Source organism: Malaclemys terrapin, chromosome 4 (genome assembly GCF_027887155.1).
Source record: "Malaclemys terrapin pileata isolate rMalTer1 chromosome 4, rMalTer1.hap1, whole genome shotgun sequence".
In the NCBI taxonomy this organism is placed as follows: domain Eukaryota; kingdom Metazoa; phylum Chordata; order Testudines; family Emydidae; genus Malaclemys; species Malaclemys terrapin.
This window is the reverse complement of record NC_071508.1, coordinates 137920573-137946745: the sequence shown is the minus strand read 5'-3', so window position 1 is coordinate 137946745 and position 26173 is coordinate 137920573. Positions and strand designations below refer to the sequence as shown.

The 26173-nt window shown below is 39.2% G+C and overlaps 1 protein-coding gene across 1 annotated transcript in view; it reads right to left on the bottom strand.

Annotated features, from left to right (window-relative positions):
* ESR2 (estrogen receptor 2) overlaps positions 1–15027 on the bottom strand; it is a 70753-nt gene extending 55726 nt beyond the window's left edge. The window contains exons 1-4 of the mRNA XM_054026987.1: positions 15017–15027; positions 14401–14850; positions 6900–7075; positions 155–271 (exon numbers count right to left, since the gene is read on the bottom strand). Coding sequence (XP_053882962.1) covers positions 155–271; positions 6900–7075; positions 14401–14831 — 724 coding nt within the window. The 5' untranslated portion in view covers positions 14832–14850; positions 15017–15027. The remainder of the gene's footprint in view (positions 1–154; positions 272–6899; positions 7076–14400; positions 14851–15016) is intronic.
* Between the last annotated feature and the right edge of the window lie 11146 nt (positions 15028–26173).

Here is a 26173-nt window from a genome sequence, read left to right as displayed (position 1 = left end):
TGAATACTAACTGGAGTGACTCTTTCTCCTGAAAATCAGTGATTTCCCTCCTACGTGTAAATTTAAATCTTACTTTAGTTACCTGCCATGCCTTTTTTTAGACCTAAGCATAACTTAGAAGTTGTATAGAAAAGACAAGGGGATAAAAACTCACCACATTTCATCATTCCTACTTCACAGCATTTCCGTAGTCTACATGCCTGACAGCTTTTACGCCTATTTTTATCTATTGTGCATTGATTGGTAGCTGGACAGATGTAATCATTGTGTCCTGCAACAGGATATAAAGAAAAAAAATTTAAATCTCAAGCAATATGTTAAATTTCTTCTGTTAGGTAACTTGAAAAACATTTTGTAGATGAAATAATGCTGAATACTACTGTTAGAGCAAAATATATACAAAGCAAAGGTATTCAACATCGTTATAGAATGCAATAAATATGGCCACTGATTCTGGAAAAAACTTAAGCTTTTACATCAATGAAAATTAAGCATGTGTTTCTACTTAATGTGTTAAGTACTTACCTGAATCAGGACCAAAGAGTAATTTTTTCAAAAGTGCCTACGTCACTTCAGCTCTTAAGTCTTAGAAAAATCAATGGGACGTAGGCTCCTAAGTGTCTAAGTCACTTTTGAAAATTGGACGTAAATGCTTTTGGAAATTTTACCCAAAGTGCCTAATTTCCATGCTGTATGAAACCTCAAACATTCTGATTCTAGGTATTCTATAAAGCAGATTTTCATTATCAGTGCATGTTTTGCTGGCACAATGCCACTTGTTTCAGTGGAGTTTCAGCAGCAGAGAATTTTGCCTAAGGGGTTTCACTAGTGTACTGGAGTAGACTATTATTTTATTAATTAAATACAACCAAGTCACTTCCCGTAAAATACTGTACATTTCCCTTGCAGAAATTAGCCATGGATGCAAAATATTCTCTATCAGTTACAGTTTTTTATCAGTCTTCTCTCATATATTTGGGGGGGGGGGGAGAGGAATTATATTTTTAATTGCTGTAAATTTAATAGATCCATCAAAAAATAACAGAAGATTTTATGTTCTTGGTTCATGAACAAGCAGTTCAGGAGTTCTTTTCCCAAGGGTAACTATTTTAACTGAGCTACTGTGAACATTTTCTTGTAAAATTAAAATATTTTCCAACCTTGAATTTTTCAACCTACAGTGCTTAAAAAACATCAGGTTACAGTTTGTTTAATGTCTTACTGGCAGGTGTGACTGACAAAAAAGCAGTTCAACCTGGGCAAAAGGGTTATAAGGTGGCTTTAAGCCACCTTTGTTGCCTCCTGATTTTAGGCTGCACCAGGGTCCAGAGCAATGTTCCCTCTAATTTTTTCCAATCAATGTGTGGAATAAATTTTGTCATGTGCACCGAGGTATGTCCAGATGTGCACCATCAGTAGAAACAAAAAACCTAGATATAATATATATTTTTAAAAAGTTACCATAGGGATACTCCAGCCAGGACAGGTTAGGCATTTTAGAACTCACTACTCAAATAATTAAATGTAAATGTAAACGTATGAGAGAAATAAAAATGATGAAATGCATAGACCAGTCAAAAAACTAAAATAACAGCACTTTGAAAGAATAAAATTACAAAGAATATATGTGCATTGCAGAAGGAAATACCAAGAAGTAACAACAAAAATAATACTTGTATGTGTTGGGAGGTGAGTGTGAAAGAGAGTGAGTGAGAGAGCATGTGTGCGAGACACAGAAATAGTATGTGTGCTGGCTGCTGGGGAAGTTTCTGAGAGATGCCACGCACTCTCTCTTTAAGGCACTCACTGAAAGCTCTCCTGCTGTTCTGAACCCTGTCTTTCCCCCTCCCCCTGCGGAGATGGGGTACATGGGCAGGGGGGAGGGGAGAGGAGAGAGAGAGCTGGCTGCTGGGGAAGTCTGAGACTGTGCACCGTCTCTTTAAGGCACTCACTCATTCACCTGGAAGGCAGCTCTCTCCTGCTCCGAGTCCTGAGCCAGGCTGTCCCCTCTCCCCTGCTCTGTGAAGATGTGGGGGGCAGGAGAAGGGGGACACCCTGACATCAGCACCTCCCTTCTTCCCTGCACTCTGCACAGCCAGCAGAAGTATCCCAGGAACAATATGGCTGCAAAGCAGGGGTGGCACCTGAACACACACAGCCAGATGTGCATGGCTCTCCTAATCAAGTGCGAAGCTCTTTAATCACTCTTTGGCGGCCGCCCAACTGCACAGCTTAGAGGGAACACAGGTCCAGAGCAACTCCTGAAATTTAGACAATCCTGAGAGACAGTCTAAGTTACAGCAGTCTGTATCTTCCTGCATATGCGAAATTGTGCTGCCCATAGTCTCCTCTGCACTACATGCTGCAGTTTCAGCTCCTAATGTTTCTCTTCCACCCCATCTCTACCCCAACATGCTATTCATACCTGCTTTGCTAAATGTCTTGAAAAAGGGGTACGTGGACAGCATACGGCTGTCTTCTGCAGTGCCCACACCAGAACAATTCTCTCTTGGTCAGAATCAGAGCTTTTAGAACCACTTTACCTGGCACAAAAGGCCTGAAGCAGAGGCATAAACCTCACCAATAGTATTTAAAGAGATAGTCAACCTGAAATATTGTCTGTTTAAAAATTATTTTAAAGTAGTTTCAATACTGTTCAATTTTTGTGGTTTTACAAATCACGTTTTCTGTTTTAAATTCTTTTCTTTTTCCTGTTAAGATATGATAGAGAGCTTCCCCTGCTGTTTATATGAATCTGACTATACAGAGGAATCAGTGAAATTGATTGCATACCAAGTCCTTTCAAATGCAAAATAAACAATCTGAAATTAAAGAGGGGAAAAAAAAACCCTCTCTCCCCTTCAGAAGTCATGCTGCCATTGGAGGCTCACACAGCAAGTGTGTGTTAGGAGTCACATAGAGGGTTATAACTTCTTTTAGTAACATTAATTCCCATTCAGATTTCTACTTAGAAATGTGCATGAGGATGGAGAAAGCATGCCACAAAGAGTGACTAGTTTGTAGTTTTAACCATTCATCTATCACTGCTCCACTTAAAAAATAATAATAATAATAATAATCTTTAAGGAATCATTCACATACTGAATAGGTATCTGCAGGCTTGGGAGTGTGGGGGGGGGGCAAGTCTACTGACACTGTGATAAAGTCACTCCATCCATTCTGCAGATTTAGGGCATTTTTTTGCCTTAATTCCTACTGCTTTTCTCCCCTTTGTATTGTGTAAGGAAGGAGAACATAGGCCTCATTCTTTAATGGAACAACTTCTACCCTCAGTTGCATGCATACATAACTGCCATTGACTCCTATGCAGACAGAATTTAGCCCTAAAACTGGTCAGCTAAAGAGACATTTAGCTGAACTGTAGATATTCCTGAGCACCACTTTTCTAATTGAGGGTCAGAGGTGCCAAATAATGTTTAATTTTACCTTTAAAAAACTTCCTCCACATTTTCTGTGCAAGCTAAAACCTTAAAATGATTTGCCTTTTGTGGCATCCACCCCTAATCTACAACAACTATAAACTCCATATAGACTGAGAGTTCAACAGGGAAGTACCAGGGGTTTTGTTTTTGTTTACTTGCCCATAAAGAACATAACTCTCCTATCTGGCATGCTGCTGTGCCAACTAACAATACAAAACTGTACAATTGTAAAGATCTGTCAACACCAGAACAGAAGGTATATTATGAAGAAAAGTGAAAGGCCTCAAGCCAAAGCCACAATACTAACATATGCTCCCAAAGAAAAACAAAATTATGTTAGAGCATAAGCTTTCGTGGACTACTGTTCTTCTTTTTGCGGATACAGACTAACACGGCTGTTACTCTGAAACCTAAAATTATGTTGCAAAACTCCCACTGACTTCAGTGGAAGCAGAACTGGACCATAAGATACTACAAATATCTGATAGCAAGCAAATTAATGTTGCTCAGGGCAAAAGATACTAATTTCCATCTGTGCAGTACAACATGATAACAAAAGAGTTAAGGGATTTCTCAAATTGCTTAGGGCCAAATCAGCCTCCACTGATCTGAGGGAAGGAAAACTCAGGCTTGGTCAACATTGAACAGTTATATCAGCATATATGCATCAATCAGGGTGTGAAGAAACCACATCCCTGACTGTCATAGTTATGCCTACAAAACCCCTCAGTGTAGATGCAGCTATGTTGATGAAAGAGTGCTTCTGTTGGCAAAGCTAATGTTGATCAAAGAGATGGTGTTCCTACACCAACAGGGTAGGAACTCCTGTTGGTGTTGGCTGCGTCTACACTAGAGGGCGATGCCAGCATAGCTATGTACATCCCTTAGCGTGGTGATCAGGGTTTTCCCCATGATTCTTCTCTCGTGTAAGAGGGGTTCATACTTTGTACCAACTGCCATGGTAACAAGTTAAAATTTTGCCCCCAAAGCCTTTAAATACTGGGGGATCCATCCTGCTCAGGCATCTTCTGCCTGCCATCTCTGGCTTACTGGCAGCAGAGTTCAAATCAATCCATTTTGCCTGGGACTACCTAACTGCTGATGTCCCTAGAATCCCCTAAAGGGGAAGTGCTACAGTGCACATTAAGCCATCTTCAGATTGACTAAACTGTAAGGAACTTGCTGTGTTCAGATCCCATTGACCTCAATAAGAATTTTTCTTCGAGTAAGCATTGGGGATCCAGGTAGGTAACAACTTTCAGAGTAACAGCCGTGTTAGTCTGTATCCGCAAAAAGAAGAACAGGAGTACTTGTGGCACCTTAGAGACTAACAAATTTATTAGACAAGTTTCAGAGTAAATTTATTAGAGCATAAGCTTTCGTGGACTACAGCCCACTTCTTCGGATGCATATAGAATGGAACATATAATGAGGAGATATATATACACACATACAGAGAGCATAAACAGGTGGGAGTTGTCTTACCAACTCTGAGAGGCCAATTAATTAAGAGAAAAAAAACTTTTGAAGTGATAATCAAGCTAGCCGAGTACAGACAGTGTGATAAGAAGTGTGAGAGTACTTACAAGGGGAGATAGAGTCAAAACTGTTTTTTTTTCTCTTAATTAATTGGCCTCTCAGAGTTGGTAAGACAACTCCCACCTGTTTATGCTCTCTGTATGTGTGTATATATATCTCCTCATTATATGTTCCATTCTATATGCATCCGAAGAAGTGGGCTGTAGTCCACGAAAGCTTATGCTCTAATAAATTTGTTAGTCTCTAAGGTGCCACAAGTACTCCTGTTCTTCTTTTTGTAGGTAACAACCTTCTTCTTTCTCTGTGTCTAGTAAAATTATGTTTTCACTATTTGCTTTGTAAAAACTTGACAATTACTCAAATCATAAAGATTCTCATGAAGAAATCATAGTTTTAATTTTTGAATACAGTGCTTTTACTTCAAGTTTGATTGTAGTTACAATAAATCAGTGTGTAACTGTACTTCAGAAAATAACTGTAATCCCACAGTATTTTATGCAGTAGGTAGAGGCATTTAAATACTAAAAAAAAAATAGTAAGAACTACAGATAATTTAATTCACATTGGCTATTGCAAAGTATTATGGTGATTGTCAAAAGGGATAACTTTATTTAATACAGCTCCCACAAAGTCAGCTAGGTAGCCTAAAGGAAACGTCAGGATTTTGGGGTGGGGAAGTTAAGCAACAACCTGAACTAGCTTGGATGCAGAGTGTAAAATGTGTTTTGTGTAGTGAAGGCCATTTTTTTATTTATAGAACCTCTGGATTAAGACCAAATGTTATCTGCCTAGGTGAATTAAAATGTTCAATGAACTAAAACACGTATACTGTTCAGTGCTAAAGTGTAGGTGAGCAAAGCATATAATCAGGTTAACATTTTTCCTGGACATAATACTACAAGACCAATTTACTGAATATGTACACAAAAGTCTCATTTATTATTTTAGGTTTGATTTTCCTGATTTCACACTACATGCAGATTTGACAGTCATTGTTATGTTGCATGCACAGTACATATGCTATCTTGAAAAGGCAAACCACTTTTGTAGAAATTGCTATTCAGTGGGTGAAATTTACCCTGTTACACAGGACTCATGCAAGTACTTCCACATCACTAAATACCATTGCAAAAGGGGAAGAGAAGTATGAGCAGAGAAACTACTGAGGCCTGCCTTTTCATACCCCAGATATTACAGGGTGAGAGTCTGGCCTAGATCTAATTAAAAGAGCACAGAGAAGACTCGGAGCAGGCCAAGGGAGAGGTTATTGAAGCTTACTGGTGTCCAGTGGGCCAAAGCCCCAACCAAAGGATGCAGAAGCCACTATTTCACCCCACAGATTGTAACAGTAGGCAAGGAGAGAATACATTATGTACTACAGTCATCAGTGGGTTTGCATTGAGTTCCAGTATTTGAGAACTAAAACTTTGCAGTAAGGCTTTCAAAGATTAGAAGGTGAGGTTTATCTTGATCCTAGTTAAGAAGAGCTGCAATGTGACTCCATGAAAATAACTTTTAGATTTTACCTAGTATGAGTGAGGTTCTTCAGAGTTAAATTATTTATATCAGTGAAACTTTTAGTTATTTTTTATCCTTCCACCCTATACCCACTATCTCTACCTTTTATCAGCCACAATTATTACACCAACTTTGCATTTCTGAAGGCAAAGTAATCTGTAAGAGTCTGAGGTGCCATTTTTCTGATATGTCTGCTCCAGGGTTTTAAATGGCAACATATTTTGTATCCTTCCCTAAAGAGATCAAGTGTCCATTCCCTTCCCAATGCCAACAAACAAGCGACCATAAGATGAAGTATTCAAATCATGTTATACTACTGTACACTAATTGCAACTTATGTATATGATCATAAAAGACACCACCTTTTGAAGCAAAGGCTTCCAAAACTATTTTTCCTACCTTGGATACTTCTTTTAAAGAATGCTTTACATCCTTCACAAGACCAAACGCCATAGTGATATCCTGAAGCATAATCACTGCAGACTGCACAGAAGTGTGCATCTCTTTTTGAACCAGGACTATTGACAGCAGGACTTGTACAATCACTGCCATTAGATTTTCTTTTTAATGTCTCTCTGAAGGAAAAGTAAACAATCAGTTATAAAAGAGTAAAAAATTTAGGATATATTTCAAATTCTCATTTTTCATTGTATTCACTTTAGCCTTTTTAAAGGCTCATTATTACTGAGCATGTTGCAATCTGAAACACTCTGTGTTAAGTGTTTGTCTCTCAACGTAATTAAAACAAATACTGTAACTCTAATGTTGTTGATACAGATTGTCTAGAAAGGTTTGGAGCACCCGGGCGAATAGATTGTACTGTTGAGGTGATAATTATACAAACTCACAGAAATTTAAATACACAGGACCTAGTGAATGGTAAGTGAGCAGCAAATGATTGGATGCCGTATTTAGGAAATTTGCCATGGGAACTGGAGCTCTCAGATACCATTATGACTGATGCAGTATAAAAACTAAATGGAAAGCAAATAGACTTTAGTCTGCTACGTACTGGTAGTCACAGGCAATGGACAATTCTAACTGTAGCAATTTCCAGGTAAATTTCTATTTTGAGTCCATCTTAAGTCAGGAAACTTCCCCTCCTTCATTATTCCAAAAACGAGTCTCATAAGCAGCATAAGAGTGTCCTGAGGTTCACCAAAAACCCATTTCTGAATTGTCTGAGAGTACTAATATCAAGAGACAGGGTTTTGATCACAGAGTTATTTGGGGGGGGGTGGGGTTGGCAAGTGTTTTAATTGCTGGTGAGAAAATGGTCTTGGTTTCATTTTAGTGACAACAGAATGCAGGTTGTGCTACACACCTTGCTTCAGATGTATTCATTCCCTAATGAGGGGCTTCATTCATTCATTCCAGCTGGCTGAATCTCAAATAACTGATAGACCTGAATTTGAAATCTCAAGGGCCAGCTCAGTAGACTGGGGACAGTGAGACTTATCAATAAGTCCTTTACTGAGGTTACCATGTTGAAATGTCCTAATGGCAAGACTCTTGGACAAAAGGATGCCTGGATACAAGTAGGAAGGGGAAAGAGAGAGGGGCAAGGTCACTAAGAGCAAAACGTTGCTTGTTTCTGAGGTATAACAACCAGTTCCAAATACAATACTTATTGATCTGATGAAGGATGGAGTAATGTAAATGGGAACTGTGATAAGAATAGGGAATCAGTTGATTCATGTCACTGGATGCTGTAAGGAAACAATAAGAAATCAGAGGGATTTAGAAAGAGGTAGTGCTGCTAGGGAATTATTTCATAATGTATACCCAGAGAACAAAGTGTGTTGTAAGCAAACTGTATTTAATTTAAACTGAGAAAAAGCACAGCATCATGCCTTTTGGATGACTGTAGCAGATCTTAAGTCCTTGGCAAACAGAATTTGTAGCTAGAACTGGAGAGAATATAGTGTTCTGTGTGCATGTAGGCAACAACAGTATGCAAAAAAAAACCCAGAAGCTACATAATCATTTATGTGCCTAGATATAAGCAAAGTAGCAGGGCCTTCAGAGTTACTCTCAGATTCTACTCTTCCTACATTCTAGTAAGAATAGACAGGAGGAGATCAGGTATATCAATCAGTGTAGTGTTATACCAATAAAAACTAGCAGGATCTTATTAAAGGGGACAAGCTAAAGATGCCACATTTATTATGACAATTTGATTTATGACCAATAACTAATATCTTAATCCTTATACACACACATTATACCTAATACCTATACACACACACACACACACACATCAGATGTTCTGCAGCTGGTGCATAGTTACCAGTCCTGCTTGAGTCTGTGGCTTGAGTTTGCAGCTTGGGTTCATAGCTTGTGGCGGCTAACTGGCCAGGAAAGCTGGGCACGAGGACGAGCTGGGTCTCTGTTGGGCATGCTCCGATGCCCTTCCATGTTGCCAGCAGAATGTTACCCTCCTCCAAAAAACAACAAAGAGTCTGGTGGCACCTTAAAGACTAACAGATTTATTTGGGCATAAGCTTTCGTGAGTAAAAACCTCACAGAAGTGAGGTTTTTACTCACGAAAGCTTATGCCCAAATAAATCTGTTAGTCTTTAAGGTGCCACCAGACTCTTTGTTGTTTTTGTAGATACAGACTAACACGGCTACCCCCTGATACCCTCCTCCAAAGTTTTTCATCTCATCCATCCTTTTTGTAGGCTTTAGTTTGAATCCAGAGTCTATAGGTCTTGCTGTGTCACGCTGCCTTCAGGTTTGGTGATTGATCACCCGTCAATTGCAGACATGACTTTCAGCCTGGGACCAGGCTTTGATCTTTCTTCTATTGTACCTTTTCTTTTTAGGGTGGATTCTTTTTACTTTGTTAGGGCTCTTGTCTGCATCTTCAGCCCTTGGTGTTTGAACTCTATTTAATCAGGACAGGCTGGGGCTGGAGGTTGATTTCATCATCCATACATACCTCATTCACACATCTAAACTAAACTAATAAGATTACAGCAGGGTTTGCAAAAATGAAGGTTGCAGCAAGCCCTTACAAAATATAGTAAGCGTTTTAAAATGGGGTTTGAATTACAATATGGCAAACAGTGAACAGAAGTTACACTGTAGGCAAGTGTAATAAATGGTGAACAGAAGTTACAATACTGAAACAGTGCAAGTCTTAGTGATTTAAGTAGGAATTGGAGGCAGTAGGGTTTTAAGTTCTTAGGGAGCTAGCATATATTTCTGGGGCAGGAAAAACCTATTCACCAAAGACTCTATGTGGAACTTTAGAAAAGCACTTAAAAATATACTCCAGCCATACTGAAAGGATGAATAAGAACACTGATTGTAAAGGAAAATGTAGAAGCATGCTTTAACATAGTCAATGTAGTTTTAACTATTACTAAAGCAGATTTATCCCAGTTTTAAAGAAAGGATGAAGGGACAAAAATAATTAGCCTATTTTATTAGAGATTGCAAGTATTGCAGCATAAAAGGAGCTTACAAAAACTGGAAAAGCTGGAGAGAGGAAGAAGTGGTTATCTAGCACATATAGGAGGAGATTATTCTGAATAGATTTTGACACAAAAATATGAAAAGGGAGTGTGGCAGCTGAAAATGTTTACTAGCTAAATTCAGTTTACTAGGATTTAAGAAAAATGAATAATTACTGGGTACGAATACACTGCAGAGTATAAATAAGATCAGATGATTAACTAGCATGATTCTGGCTCACACATGGTTTAACCGATTGCCAAATCCTGAGTCGGAAATGTATACTCTCTCAAGGCAATTGGCAAGGGCCAATCTGAGGGGGCACTGAGTGGAGATAATTAGAATCAAGTTGGTGTATCCCACATGATCAATTTCCTGCTATTTCAGGGAGTGAAAACTGGTGGACATATTCCTTCCTGTCATCTATTTCACTGTTTCTGTAGGAAAGCAAGTCATTTGGGGTTTAGCGTTAGAAGCATAACTGTATTTTTATGTTGTAAATGAGAACAAACGTTCATTAGCCTAATTTTAGATTTACAATGAGGATTAAGATCAATTAAGAATACCTTAATTCTACTCATTGATATACTGTAAAAAGTTATGTTTCAGAATATTGAAATCTCTATTAAACTTTAGAAATGTTAAAATTGGAAGTAAAAGAAAATTACACACTATAATGCATAACTAACAAATGTTACAAGGCAGAAAGCAAGCGCTATATATTGTTAAAATCTATCGCGGGGGGGAGACTAGAACTGGTTGTGAAAGGAAACTCCTGGGCCTCTCAAACGGCATCATAAAAATGCCCATGAGAATTAATAATTCTGTCTTTGTAATAGGGTATAAATACTGTGCAGTGAGGAAGGCCTGAGGCCACACATTGAAAAATGAGGCAAAACACAAGATATTGAATGGCTGCTCATTAAAAGAGTATCCTCCATATTGTGCAATGAATGAAGCAGGGGTCTTGTGAAAAAAGTAGTATGTGATCTTGTAATTAAAGACTGTATCATCATAACGCACACCAGGGGGCCAATTTGAGGTTACATAGTCAACCTTAATTTTGGCATTTTCTAACTTTTCACTTTCCAACCTTAATAATGTTCTTTTAACGTAGTTTTTGTGTGCGCGTGCGTAATATATCCTCATTTTATGCCATAATTCCTCTGTTCACAGTACTGTAACTTTTTAAATTAAAAAATAACTTTTAGTGAAAGGAGAGGGAGGAAAGGAGGGAACAACTTTAGGTTCCTATTTTTGAATATCTTGGCCGGTACTCTTTTTTGAACTTTAAGATATTAGATTTCTATTGCTAAATTCATTTTTTTTCTGTATAACGTTCATGTGTCTAAGGCTGTGTGAACTATTATTGAGCACATAGGATCTGATTCTGATGAAATTCAATAAAGACAAGTGCAAAGAATTTCATTTAGGAAGGAAAAATCAAATGCACAACTACAAAATGGGGAATAATTGGCTAGTTAGTAGTACTGCTAAAAAGAATCTGGGGGTATAGTGGATCACAAATTGAATATGAGCCAACAATGTGATCTAGTTTAAAAAAAAAAAGGCCAATATCATTCTGGGATGTATTAACAGGTGTGTCGTATGTAAAACATGGGAGGTAATTGTCCCACTCTACTTGGCACTGATGCAACCTCAAGCTGGAATACTGTGTCCAGTTCTAGTGCCACACTTTAGGAAAGATGTGGGCAAATTGGAGAAAGAATCCAAAGAAGAGCAACAAAAATGAGAAAAGGTTTAGAAAACCTGTGTCATATGAGGAAAGGTTAAAAAAGTAGGCATGTTTAGTCTTGGGAAAAGAAGACTGGGGGCGGGGAGGAGAAACCTGATAATCTTCAAATATGTTAATGGCCATTATAAAGAGGGTGGTGATCAATTGTTCTTCATGTCCAATGAAGTTAGAACAAGAAGTAATGGGCTTAATCTGCAGCAAGAGAGATTTAGGTTAGATATTAGGAAAAACTTTCTAACTATGAGGTTAGTTCAGCTATGGAATAGGCTTCCAAAGGAGGTTGCAGAATCCCCATCATGTGAGGTTGGACAAACACCTGTCAGGGGTGGTCTAGGTTTACTTAGTTGTGCCAGAGCACAGAGGGCTGGATTTGATGACTTCTCAAGGTCCCTTTCAACCCTACATTTCTATGATTTTATGCATTTTCAACTCAAGGAAAGTTTGTATCTCATCTCATATTTAAACAAATACTTTACTTCATTATGGGTTTTAAAAATTACTTGGAACTTCTGCTTATGATCAATGGAACAGGCGGCTGGTTCCTCAGAGTTCATACTCTTCACTATTTGATATTTCATTTCAATTATTATTTGTAAGTGTTCAGCATCATAATAAATGGCAATAAATTAATATCATGAACACTGTATTAAGACTTCACCACAGAATGAAGCAAAAAGGAGAAGCAGGACCGTGTAGGAAAATGTTCTTATTCAAGTCTAGATATCTACAATAAGGAAAATTGCTTCTGTTTTATCTTTGTGGTCTACATTTATAATGAATCCCCATTCTTAGAACTGTGCTCCCCCCATGAATGGGATCAAAATATGCTATCGCATAACAGTTAAAAAATAATCAACTGTCTCACTAGTAGGTAGTATGGCAGCTATCTACTGATGAAAAAACAATCGTTACCCACTTCTTCAAATTTCAGCTACTTATGACACATTAGTATGAAAAAATAATCAGACAACTAGTAGAAAAGAAATATTGGGTATGTCTGGACTCTATTATAACTGCTATGCTTAGCAAACAAGTATAAGATACCACCATTCATACAAAAAGGAACTAAAATACAGGCTGAGATACTATGCTGTGCCTCCCAGAGGCACAGTGCAGAAGGCACTGCCCAGAGGAGGCAGGGCTGTCCCAGAGAACATGCCAGTGTCCTGTGTCTGATGAAGTGGGCTTTAGCCCACGAAAACTTATGCGCAAATAAATTTGTTAGTCTCTAAGGTGCCACTAGTACTCCTCATTCTTTTTGTTAATACCCGAAATTACAACAGCCTCCACACAGCTGCCTCTGGCTTGCAGCATAAGCCAGCATGGCCATAGTGGGTGGTATCCACTGCAGTCCTATTCTTGGCATGCCGTGCTATGACTTCCCAATGCAGGGCTGTGATAGAATTCTCTCTTGGCCCTCTGCAGGCTGTGTATGGCACTTACACAAATACAACGCCTGAGATGGGGGCCAGAGGAATAATGTAGGTCAAGGCCCAAGGGTTCTCAAACTTCATTGCACTCTGACCTCATTCTGACCACAAAAATTACTACATGACCCCGGGGGGGAGACCAAAGCCTGAGCCTGCCCAAGTCCCGCTGCCCCAGGTGTTTGACCCCCACCACCATGGGTGGGGGGCTCAAAGCTGAAGCCCCAGGGCTTCAGCCCCAGGCAGGGGGCTTGTAACCTGAGCCACACTGCCTAATGCTGAAGCCAGCCCTGGCGACTCCACTAAAACAGGGTCAGGACCCCAAAGTGGGTCCCAACCCACAGTTTGAGAACCGCTGATGTAGGTAATAGGAGAAATAGGCTAACTTTTCTGATATTTAACATTAATATTTTATTTTTTAATTTTAATTTAATTTTTTTATTTTTATTTAATTTAATTGAAATTTAATAGATCAAATCTGGATTCTTTACACGATACTGAATACAAGCAGTAATGCCTGTAATAAGTAAAGAACCTTGTGACTGAACATTTAGCTACTGAAGGAACAACTGTGTTTGCAATGACCACATTTGTAAACAGATTTTATGCACAAACTGAGTAACTGCATCCTCTAATTGATGCTTATGTTGACTCCCACCTATGTATTCAAGTGTGGAGTATGTGTAGAAAAAGTGTGGCTGTATTTTTACAGACACACCCAGTTACTTGTGGATGAAAATTTTGACCAAAGAATCTGCTGTGCAAATCTCAACTGTCTGTACTGATCTTTGACTGGCTATAGCCTCCAAAGAAACTTTTTAACACAATCTTGTAGAGTGAGACAGTCCTGTTAATGAATAGCAACTGCTAAATGCTGTTAGCAAGCCATACAATAATATGGTTCTCTTGGACACAGTTTATCCTATTGCATCAATGTTAAACCCAAAGAGAATTTTTAAAGTATGCCACAGCATTGAAGTCCTTGGAGATACCAAGTTTTTACACAGTGCTGGCTTTATGAAGCATATAGTAATGAGTAACCCACCCCAGCAGCTGTAGATAATACTTCCAGACAGAGCCATCTTAAAAAGTAATAAACTTCTGAAATTTAGATATAAACACAATAGCGCTTATGGAGTTCATTTTCTCATGGACCAGTGCGTAAAAATCTTATGTAAAAAAATACAATCTTAAAATGATTAAATAGAATGTCAAGTAATAACTTGCAAAAATGCTGAAAGAATAAAATATTTACCTGTTCATAGGCAGTGCATGATCCACTGATCTTGCGTCACACCATGGGCTCTTTGGTTGCTCTGCATATAAAAGTGATGACTGGCAATGTAATGTCAAAGGTGAAATATGGCCAGGAGCAGACCATAAAACATTTGGACTTGATGTCTGCCTTACAGATGCACTTTCTGAATCGCTGAAATTGCTAGGAATGTTGTAATTCATCATGGCAGGACTATAGAAAGCCATTGCAGAATATTCGTGTCTGTTTTCCACATAAGATGAAGGAATATAAATTGGACTCTGTTGCATTGTCAGAGGAGACTGACTGCAGCTATAAACAGGAGAGCCGATGCCAGAAGGTGAGCTTTTAATTTCTATTTTACTACGTCCAATATCCTGAATTGGCAGTAACTGAGAAAACTCCTTGTGAGAAGATGCACAGACAGACATTCTGAAGTAAGACTGAAGCAGAGTATCTGTTGTTCAAATAGTCATCCTAAGATATTTAAGCTAGAAAAATAAAAATGTTAAAAGTTGCTTAATTTTCTAAACTAAAGAGAATACCGGTAATAAAAATGCATGTCTTGAAGATGCACAGACAGACATTCTGAAGTAAGACTGAAGCAGAGTATCTGTTGTTCAAATAGTCATCCTAAGATATTTAAGCTAGAAAAATAAAAATGTTAAAAGTTGCTTAATTTTCTAAACTAAAGAGAATACCGGTAATAAAAATGCATGTCTTGAAGCTTTTTATATGGTGGTAAAGATGCAGTCAAAATTAAAATGACAGTGAAAAATAATTCACACACATTGCATTTAAGCTTCACATTTGCTTTCTAAAATGTCTAAATTGTATGTGTAAATCTTAACACAAGTTTTTGAAACGTGCTATTCAGAACTTTGATCTCAGAAAATCTACTTGAACATTTAAATGCTTCAAATTTAAAAAAAAATCCCATAAGTCTGCAAGCTTTTATAGTTATCTGTGAATTTTCTCCCCTCCATTTCCCCAATACACTTTTTTCTGTGACCTAGACTGGCAACAGAAATGGAAACAATCCCTCTATTTACCCACAGTAGACACATTTAACCAAATTCAGCCCTAGTTCAATTTAGTCCAGCAAAAACAAAAAACTGCCCTCCTAAAGATCTTTCCCTGACCTGGAGGAATTACCTTGTATTGGCATGCAAAATATGACTTCAAGACCTGAACTTCACCCCAACTTTTACATGAGGGGTAGGCAACCTATGGCACGCGTGCCAAAGGCAGCACGTGAGCTGATTTTCAGTGGCACTCACACTGCCTGGGTCCTGGCCACCAGTCTGGGGGAGGAGAGCTCTGCATTTTAATTTAATTTTAAATGAAGCTTCTTAAACATTTTTAAAACCTTATTTATTTTACATACAACAATAATTTAGTTACGGTATATTATAGACTTATAGAAAGAGACCTTTTAAAAACATTAAAATGTATTACTGGCATGCGAAACCTTAAATTAGAGTGAATAAATGAAGACTCGGCACACCACTTCTGAAAGGTTGCTGACCCCTGTTTTACATACAAGTAAGGTCTTAAATATTTAACAAAATCTCATATCTAGCAATCCAAGACATTAAAATGTTACGTGACAGATATTGCAACTGGATGCAGTATCTTTGGGGACCATAGGCTCTGTCCCTCTCACTCACTATTGCAGCATGCTCAGCCTGGAGGTGCAGGGCTTCGGGGTATTTCTGAAGAGGTAGGCGTGGGGCAGGCTCTGTTCCCTCCGGCAGAGGACAATATAGCAGCCTGCCTGCTTAGTGAATTGTTCCCATTGTTCTTAGTGAATTCCCCCAGGAGTATAAAACAGGTGTAAAAATTTTAAGGCTCCTTTACATTGCCAGAGTGGGTTAAAGGAGCCTTATTGTAAAGGACAGCATGGCCTTATAAAGGCTTATGGTGCTTTAGTGATTAGAAGTGGTCTAAATTTTTGGACTGAAATTTTTTTTTAATCAAAACATGCTCCATGAACTGTTTGTGACTGACCTTTTTGGAGATGGTCAGTAGCCAGAATAAATTGTGAGTTTGAGTCCCCAGCGCTCACTTGCTCTTCAGTTGCCTATGATGCAACACTGAGCATATGGCTGCATATATTTGTTGACTAATAATTAGAAGTAAATGGTAAATGCTAGCTACATTACTATTAGACAGACGGGGTTTGGTGATTTCCTCCAATACTCCCATTCTCCATCCATTGTATTGTAGTTTAAATAAATTACCAAAATAATTTAAACTAGCTAGATTATATTGCATTTTTTTGACCAAAAAAATATGCAGAATTTTAAAATAATGTGTGCAGAATTTTTTTTTTTTTTTTTTTGCGCAGAATTCCTCCAGGAGTAAAAGAAAGGGCTTTTGGTCTTAAAAGGCTGACTTCAAAGAGGGCAGGGAGATGGCAAGCCTTGTGGAAGAGTTGGAAAAACTTTGGCTTACTAGGGGACTGTAAGACTGATGGACCTCTGGTAAGCTTTTAGCATGCACATAAGAACTTTTTTTTTAAAAAGTGTTTGATCTGTAATGCATAAATGTATTTTGCTTTGTGAAGGCTGGATGGTAACTGGTCTACACTGTTGTAGCCCCTGGGAAGAAAGATTAACCACAGGTGTTGGATCTCAATCAGATCTGTTGGGGAAATCACAGTGAGGTGCAGGGGGATTGCAAGCCTAAATTCCTGTCTGGAGGGAGAGACATAACTCTCCACCCAAGAGAGGTGACAGCGAAGAAGCCTGAAACCTTTAAGTGTGTGCCCTTGAGGAAGGCCAGGTGGAGGGAAGGGTGGTCAAAGGTGCAGTTAACCGTGAAACTGTGAAACCACTAGATCAGGGTTTCCAAAATTGTGAGTTGCAACCCCCAGTAGGAACATTGTATTGCAATCTGCATGGATGGTACGGTACCAAGGCTAGACAGGTAAGACCTGCTGCCTTGTCACATGCCCCTAAAGACCTATGACTTCACTATTTAATGCACTGTCAAGCTCTTGATGCTAAGAAAATGTCGGAAAATCTATACCACGTATATCAGGAAGCTGTTAATGAGCTCCCTTAAAGGTTGTCCTGAATGTACTCAGTTTTTTGCATTGCTCTGTGATGACATGGATTCCCTTCACCAGCAACTTGTTTTACATTGAAATGAGGTGATTCCAGTGTTAAATGGACTCTGAATTAAGAGCAGAAGTGCATGTTTCTAGAAGGATTAGCAATATTTCCTTGCCAAAGCCTTCAACAGTTCAATTGGGTGTCACGCACAGTCTACCTTGCTACTGCCTCTGAGCAATTATCCTAAGGAGCTTTAGGTCTATATTGCAATAAAACACTCACAGCTGGCCCATGTCAGCTGACTTGGGCTCGTGGGGCACAAGCTGCAGGGTTCTAAAACTGCAGTGCAGACATACTGGTTCAGGCTGGAGCCCAGAGGGCAGGTGTTTCAGATTCCTTTAAAGAAACTGGAAAGACAAGTAGAAACAATCAAAGATTCATAATTTATCATTTCAGGGAACTTCAGACTCAGCTGCGGGATTTTTTTTTTTTTTGATGACCCACAAAGGGAAAGAGATGGATCACTAGCAACATCACCCAAGGCATTGATTTGGGCCACTGCAAGAGAAACAGACATATCCTATCACAAGAGCCTGCACTTGACTTTCCCTGTCCACAAATTTAGCAGATTTTAGCTGTCTTTGAAAGAGGAAAGTACCCAGCTTTAGTTGCAGAAGCAATGAAACTTCCAAACCCATTTTCACTCTCTCTCTACAAGACACATTTCTCATCTATGGTTGTAATACTTCATTTTTCTTTCCATCACCTGTCACTCAAAAATGACTTAAGAACGTGTTTTCACCAATTCCTCCTTTGTCTTTCATCAACAAGATGGATGAGTATCACATTGAATGGGAAGTGGATTTAAGAAGTTGTACTTGCTTTAGAATTAAATTTCATTTATTTGAAACTTCATAATTAGTTATTTCTGATAAGGTTACAGTTACACAATTTTGTCTGCTCATAGCCAGGATTAGAGGTTTTGAGGGATGGGGCTGTAAAGCATCTCTTAGTCTGGAAGGGCGTCACCAACTCAAATAATTTGGGAAGCCATAAACTAAATAAACTAAAATAATACTGATTTTAAGACTGTGAGAGAGTGGGGATAGGTCTATATCAAATTATGACCTCTATGTTCTACTGTGTGTGGGAAAATTAGCTCTGTGATTGCACAAGCCTAGATATGCCCAATGGTAGGCATGTGTACTGCAGACCTACCCAGAAAAACTGTATGAAACCTCATTGAAGGACTATGCTGCACTGCAGCGCAGAGTATGAGGGTGAACTGCAGAGTGCACCAACATGTTGCACTCTGTGGGCCATGTAGACGCAGCTGTTCCTAGTTTGTCCTACCTATTTCACATTAATGTAGTTCTGCTTCAGACAGAACTACGTTCACATGAGCTAGGTACCTTTAGGTTCATGTCAGTAGCATCCACACTGGGCAGATAGAGCATAACACTTTGGTGTGTTCTGCCATCAACTTTGAGTGCATCCCAACCCCTCCCCCCAGCAGGGTTTCTACACAAAAACTACATGGGGTGGCACAAGCATGACTAGGGTAGTGCCGACGCATCCCAACGGAGTACATGGCAAGGAGACACAGACTCTACTTAAGAATGGGATGCTGCTCTGTGCAGGGCAGCCAACCATCACCATATGTAAGAAGGACTTGCAGGAGAGACTCTGCCCAGCCTGGAACACTAACAGACATTGGTCCCACCCCTTCAGAATAGGTGTAGTTGCATCTCCAGACTTTTGTTATTTTCAAAGAACTATAACTTTTTTTTTTTAAAGAGTAATGTTACTGTGGTTGATAAAAACCTGTGTTCCTTGTTTTCCTATTGTGTTGTCCCCAAAGGGCTTAAACTAGAAGCCAGAGTGTCCACAGCCTTGGTATAACTCTGTGAGAGTGTGTGTAAGGCGTGGGGGGTAGGGGGAGAAGGGACTTGGGAGGTCAGAAGAATGGGTTTCAGGATTAAATATAAAGTGAGCACTGTACACTTGGTATTCTGTGTTATAAATGAAATAAAAATATTTGAAAGTGTGGAAAACATCAAAAAATATTTAAATAAATGGTATTCTATTATTGTTTAACAGTGTGATTAATCATGCAATTAATTTTTTTAAACACTTGACAGCCCTAATTCAGAGTACTGGATTGTACCAGACACACAGAAAAACAAACAGGAATCGGGGTTTTTGATATGTTGCTTGGGGGACTGCTAAGGAATGCTTCTATCCACTGAGGCCAATTTGATTTAGCCAAATACCACACAACTGAAGAAACATTTTTTAAGAAAAGTAAACAAAAAATTTCTGAGTCCTTGAATATCACTTACCATTCATTAATTTAAGACACTGAGTGCAGAATTCACAATTCCATTGACTTCCAAACTAGAGGAGGGCATTGGTATCCAAGACTATGCAGAAACATTGTCCAAGCTTTTAATGTTATCCCCACAACAAAATAGGTTTCTGGTCTTTAAATAGCTCTATATTTTCAATCGTCTCTATCTTGGATATTCACTGTCCAATATACTGTAGAGCAAGCAGAGAATTGATTCAAATGTCATGGTCAAATAGGTACACAAGTAAATAATTAAACTATCTAAACAAACTAAAATATATGCACCTACATGCAACTGAAAATTGCTGCTTATTGCAAGTTACCTGTCTCAAGAGTTTTTAAAAATGTTTTGTACTAGGCAGCTAATTTAAACAGTGAACTTTTGCAATTTTGGAATTATCAGAGTGAAAATACATGTTTTCTTTATTACCTGGAGATTGAAACAGAAACAACGACTATACAACTTTTTCTAGAATATGCAACAACTTTGTAACCAAACAATGGAGTGACAGATATCCTGATATGTCAGCTATTTAGGTTAAGTCACAAGATGCTCATTATTTTCTTGAGAAGTCAGACACTTTGAATGAAGAATTTGTCAGCCACATAGGACTAAGATGACCTCCCCCCCCCCCACCTCAAATTTAACTCTCTTCCAACTATAGTAAAATAGTCAGTCACTTTTTTCCTTGCTGATTCAGTAAATGTACATTCCACTATCACACAGCTTAAGCCGTTCAAAAAATTATCTTGCAATAAATCCTAGATGTATTATTTTGCTGAAATAAAATGGGCTGTATCATGCAGCGATAAGCAGCTAAACAATCCTCCAAAAAGGTGATCATCAGTAGAAGAACATCAGACCTATCCTTTTCAGGTAACAAATCTAAAAGTATTCTCCCACATTGACACGTCAACAAAAGAGATTTTAGAACAAATTGATAATTATACAGTAGTAAGTCACCGGAACCAGATAGTAATTCACCCAAGAGTTCTGAAGGAACTCAAATACGAAATTGCAGAACTAACTGTGGTAAAGTAACCCATTGCTGAAACAAGCCTCTGTACCAAATGACTGGAAAGTAGTAATGTAATGTCAATTTTTAAAAAGGACTCCAGAGGTGATCCTGGCAATTACAGGCCGGTGAGCCTAACCCAGTAATGGGCAAACTGGTAGAAACCAGAGTCAAGAATAGAACAGGGTAGGAATAAATGTTCAGTTTCCACAATGGAGATGGGTAAATAGCAGCATCTCCCAAGGATCAGCACTTGGACTTGTACTGTTCAACATATTCATTAATGATCTGGAAAAGGGAGTGAACAGTGAAGTGGCAGAAGTTTGCAGATGATACAAAATTACTCAAGATAGTTACGTTCAAAGCTGACTGAGAAGAGTTACAAAGGGATCTCACAAAACTGGGTGACTGGGCAACAAAATGGTAGATGAAATTCAACCCTCATAAATGCAAAGTAATGCACATTGGAAAAAATAATGCCAGCTACACATATAAAATGACGGGTTCTAATTTAGCTATTGCCACTCACGAGAAAGATCTTGGAGTCACTGTGGGTAGTTCTCTGAAAAGTTCAGATCAATGTGCAGCAGTAGTCACAAAGGCTAACAGAATGATTGGAACTATCAGGAAAGGGATAGAAAATAAATCAGCAAATATAATGCCACTATGTAAAGCTATGGTATGGCCACAATGGGAGCTGCTGGAAGCGGCGCAAGCCAAGAGACGTACTGGCCGCTGCTTCCAGCAGCTCCCATTGGCCTGGAGCAGCGAACCATGGCCACTGGGAGCCGCGATCGGCCGAACCTGCGGACGTGGCAGGTACACAAACCGGCCCGGCCCACCAGGGGCTTTCCCCGCACAAGTGGCAGAACAAGTTTGGGAATGACTGCTCTACAAGATCAGAACAGTATGTTAACTTCCAGTGGATGAACAGTTGTAGCAAGACCAACTTCACTCCCTTCTGGGAGCAGCTGAAGCAAGACTGGCAGTAGGTTGCCACAAACTGGCACAGGGCTGGATTTTGTTGATTATATCATCATTTCCTTTGTTTAGCCATATAAAAATATAACGTTGTATAGTATTAGTATAGTTGTAAGCTATACAATATTTGTAACATGAGGAAAACAGATCAGGAACAGAGAATCATTCCCCATGTACAAAGTTATCTAGAAAATCAAGTGTACAAAATTGTATTCACATAAAACCAACATCAGCAATGTTGTTAGTCAAACCAGACAGATATTATTAAAGTGCTGTAGAGGAAAAATATATTTCAACACATGAAGAAAAAAACATAAGATCCCAGGGAGGGAAAAGATGCAGCACTGTAGCCTCTGCTGTCCTCTCTCTCAAAGTTTAAGACCACCAGAGCCAGGGCGACCTGGCAAGACTGGAGAGAGACTCCCTTGTCCTCAGCTTCTGACCATGTGCCATCAGCAAGTAGAGTTTAAGATCTAGTTCAAAACCTATTGAAGCCAGTGGAAAGATCCTCCATTGACTTCAATGGACAATGAACCAGGCCCTAAACACAGGTGAAAACCTACATACTTTGGTGACTAACCGTCTATAAATAACTTGACTGGTTAGATACCACGGGACTCATCCTTAGCTAGCATAAGTTTGTGTAATTCTGTTAACCTCAATAGAGATATGCCAATTTATAGCAGCTCAGGATCTGGCCCAATAGCTCCAAAATGTCCTACGATTACATTCAGGCCCCACTGAAGTCAATAGGAATTTTGCCATTGACTTCAATGGGCCCAGAATTGCTCCCCTGAATGGCTAACTAGACGTGGGACACTCTTAGACATCAGGAGTATACAGCAACTTTTGATCATGGGCTTGGATCATATTGACCTTAAACCCAAGAATCATTCTTCTCTTACCTCTGTTTCATGCTCCTCCAGGAATCCTAGTATAAAATTTCTTTTCATTTTAGAAAAAAGACCTTTACCCTTTCAAATGAATATTTTTCCAATTTAAAATTGGAATAGTGTGTGTATGCTCAGATTCTATCTTTCTCCCCAGATGTACTGCCTTAAAGATCTTTGGATGTCTATCACCATTCAGACCCAGACAGATTAACTGTAGCTGCTTGAGGCATTTTAAAAAAGTTAGTTAATTTAAAACATGCCCTTATGATCCTACAGTTGTAACAGTCTTCCCTAGTTACAGATGAACTGGCTTCTATGCTTCTATGCTAGATTTATATTTCCTTGTTTCAGGATGGGGAATTAAGAACAGCACTGTACCTCTTTCTCTCTCCAGACCATCAAGGAAATACCCTCCTCCTAAAAAAACAAAACAAAAAAACAACACAACCGCAACACTTTGAGAAGGGTTTGTATTATTGTCTGTCTTCACTGCTACAAATAAAAACAACAAACCATTTCAGATTATGTTATGAATAATCTTAAAACATTTCTACTAATTTTATTACTGTACTTATTTTATTAAGCAATTAACACCTAGAGCATTGGCCTCTTAAAATATATTCAACATTGTTATATTAGACTCATTCAAATCATCTGTCTGTGCAAGACAAAAATATTAAAGGCAAGATGCCCGGATCCATCACTACCAATCTTTCTGCAATACTGCCGCACCTTTTGGAAGCTGTGCACCAACCTCATGCCTTTTCATGTGACTGCCAAGCTTTTCAAGGTGCACCGTCCTTCTGGAAGGAAGCATACCCAGTGTGTGTAAATTACATGCTAGAAATACACAACTCACTTTAGGTTTTATATGTAAAATGTCGGCAAAATGGGGTGTGGAAACAGAGAAAGAACTGACAGGAAGGGGATGCAATGCATGACAGTTCATTAGCAAAAGTCAGGCTAATTGTAATTCTAATAACGCGAGATTTGTAAAAGCGAGGATTGTGTGAGGCGAGTGGGAAAAAACTGTGTGAGAAGTTGTTGCAACCTTGTGTAAATAATGTGTAGAAAATATTGTATGTAGACTAAAGTCAAAACAAGTAAAAAAATAAAATATAAAAATGGCCTATGTATAAACAAAATGCAGCTGTTGCTTATTATTGTCTGTAATGAAAGGTATAAAGGTTTGCTGTAATTGTTTACCTGTAAAAAGACCTGTTTAGCTCTCTCCCTCTACGCAATTGTTAAAAAAAAAATAAAAGTATCTGACTTGCTGTACCCAAACAAAACAAAAAAAACCCCGTTATTCTCCGACAATTTGGGGGCTCATCCAGGATGGCAACGCCCACAGAGGTACCGGCAGCTGCTACAGATCGTTCCCCTTTGAACTCCATGGCACCACAATAGAGGCAAGAGACCTTTTGAAATCTCTATTGGGGTATCGGAGGAGGACGGTCTGTGGGGCCGTCTGTCCCTGTTGGGCTCATGCCATCCGAACTTACTGACTGTGCAGCAAGGTCAGATACAGAGCGGTTCTGGGGAACTGTTTTGCCGCCCCCAATAAGGTAGTTGTATGCGGTTCTGGGGACCTGTTAGTTTGGCCGCCCCCATATGCATATAAAAGATGCATAGGTATGCACCGGCGCTGAGGGGTTGTTACCGCCTCAAGAGGGGTTGTTACTGCCTCATAGTGTAAATGCATCGTGGTACTTGGAAATAGAGGCCTTGGTGGGTGTGTATGTGGGTGTGTGTACACCAGTGTGAATTGAGAGTTACCGGAAGATGCACAGAGTACTCTGCGAAGTCTTTTGGCTCGTGACCAGAACTACTCTAACACAAGCCCAGTAACTAGAGGATCTTTTAGAAAATCCGACCCATGGTGGGCTAACTTGGCCTGGCATCGTCCGGGGAGGAGGCTACCTGGGTCTAGGAGTGTGTGAACCCATCTTCCTTCCCCTTTTCCTCTCTGTGTGAGCCACTGACAGTCTGATCATTTCACTGGATGCAACGAGAGTAAGCGGCACCGTCTCTCTAAGACTAGCCGACGCTCTTTGCTGAAGGAAGGTGTAGGAGGGTCGTGGCCATCCTCGTTAGCCTCTCCTGTGTGAGTACCCTGTGAGTACCCCATTTTGCCAACATTTTACATATAAAACCTAAAGTGAGTTATAACACAGTAGGGGGAAATAATTCAATTAACAGGAGAATACCATACTATTTCCCCCCTACTGTTACTCACACCTTCTTGTCAACTGTTTGAAATGGGCCACCCTCATTACCACTGCAAAAGTGATTTTTCCTCCCTAGGCATTCTCCTGTTAATTGAATTGTCTCGTGAGACTGACCCCGCACTTGGTAAGGCAACTCCCATCTTTTCATGTACTATGTGTATATATATATATACACACATACCTATTACTGTATTTTCCACTCCGTACATCTAATGAAGGGTTCTAGCCCACGAAAGCTTATGTCCAAATAAATTTGTTAGTTTCTAAGGTGCCACAAGGACTCCTCCTTGTTTTTGCTGATACAGACTAACATGGCTACCACTCTGAAACCTGTCACCATGATATAAAGAGTTACTTTGGGATTTCTGTTTTTTTGGGCCTGATGATTTCTCTCTCTGTAGGAACAGATCAGCAGACTTTTCTCTGTGGACACTTCCTGCCAGTAACAGAAGCGTGCTGCAGACACAGATGTGTAATATGGAAGAGGAACACGGGGAAACTGAGGTAATTTTAAAACTCTGCATACTCGGGGATCATCATCCCTCTCTGTGATAAGCCCCTCTTACTTGTACATACTTGGGAAGGGAGAATAAGGGTATTTCAAAGCTAGAGTTAACAAACAGAGCTGAAATTTAAACTTACATGGTGTAGAGGTGAACATTATTTCTTTTAAACCACCCACAGTAAAATTGCTTTTCAATAGTTTAAATGTATATATTCACATACCATTAACATATTATAAGAATATTATCACTTAAAAATGCATACAGAAGCTCACATTTGTAGATGGAAATAATGCCACCCAGACAAGTAAAATTTTTTAGGGTTGCTTTGCTGAAGACTTCAGTTATTTCCTCTCTGGAAAATTGAAAATCAATTTTCATCTTCAAAATTATGAAATTACTGGTAAACAAATGAATTAAGACACTCATGGCAATAATTTTAAATCCATCTTCTCCATAACTGCTTGGAATTTCAAGCATTAACATTGATCTTGAAATTCAAACTGGTTAAGAGAGATTGTATGTTAGTAGTAGCTGCCACCTGAATGCCTCCTTGTGGCCAAAGGTGCTTTTGCAGTGCCCTGCCTCTAGCCACCCCTGTCTTATGGGCCCCTTAAGCACTGCAGAGTCTCTGTTGTGGCTTAAACCATCCCCAGAAAGGTGTGCTGTAACACTAAATGCAGTCAGAGTCCTTAACCACAAAATAATCAAAGTCCACAATCATAAACTCTACCTGAAGC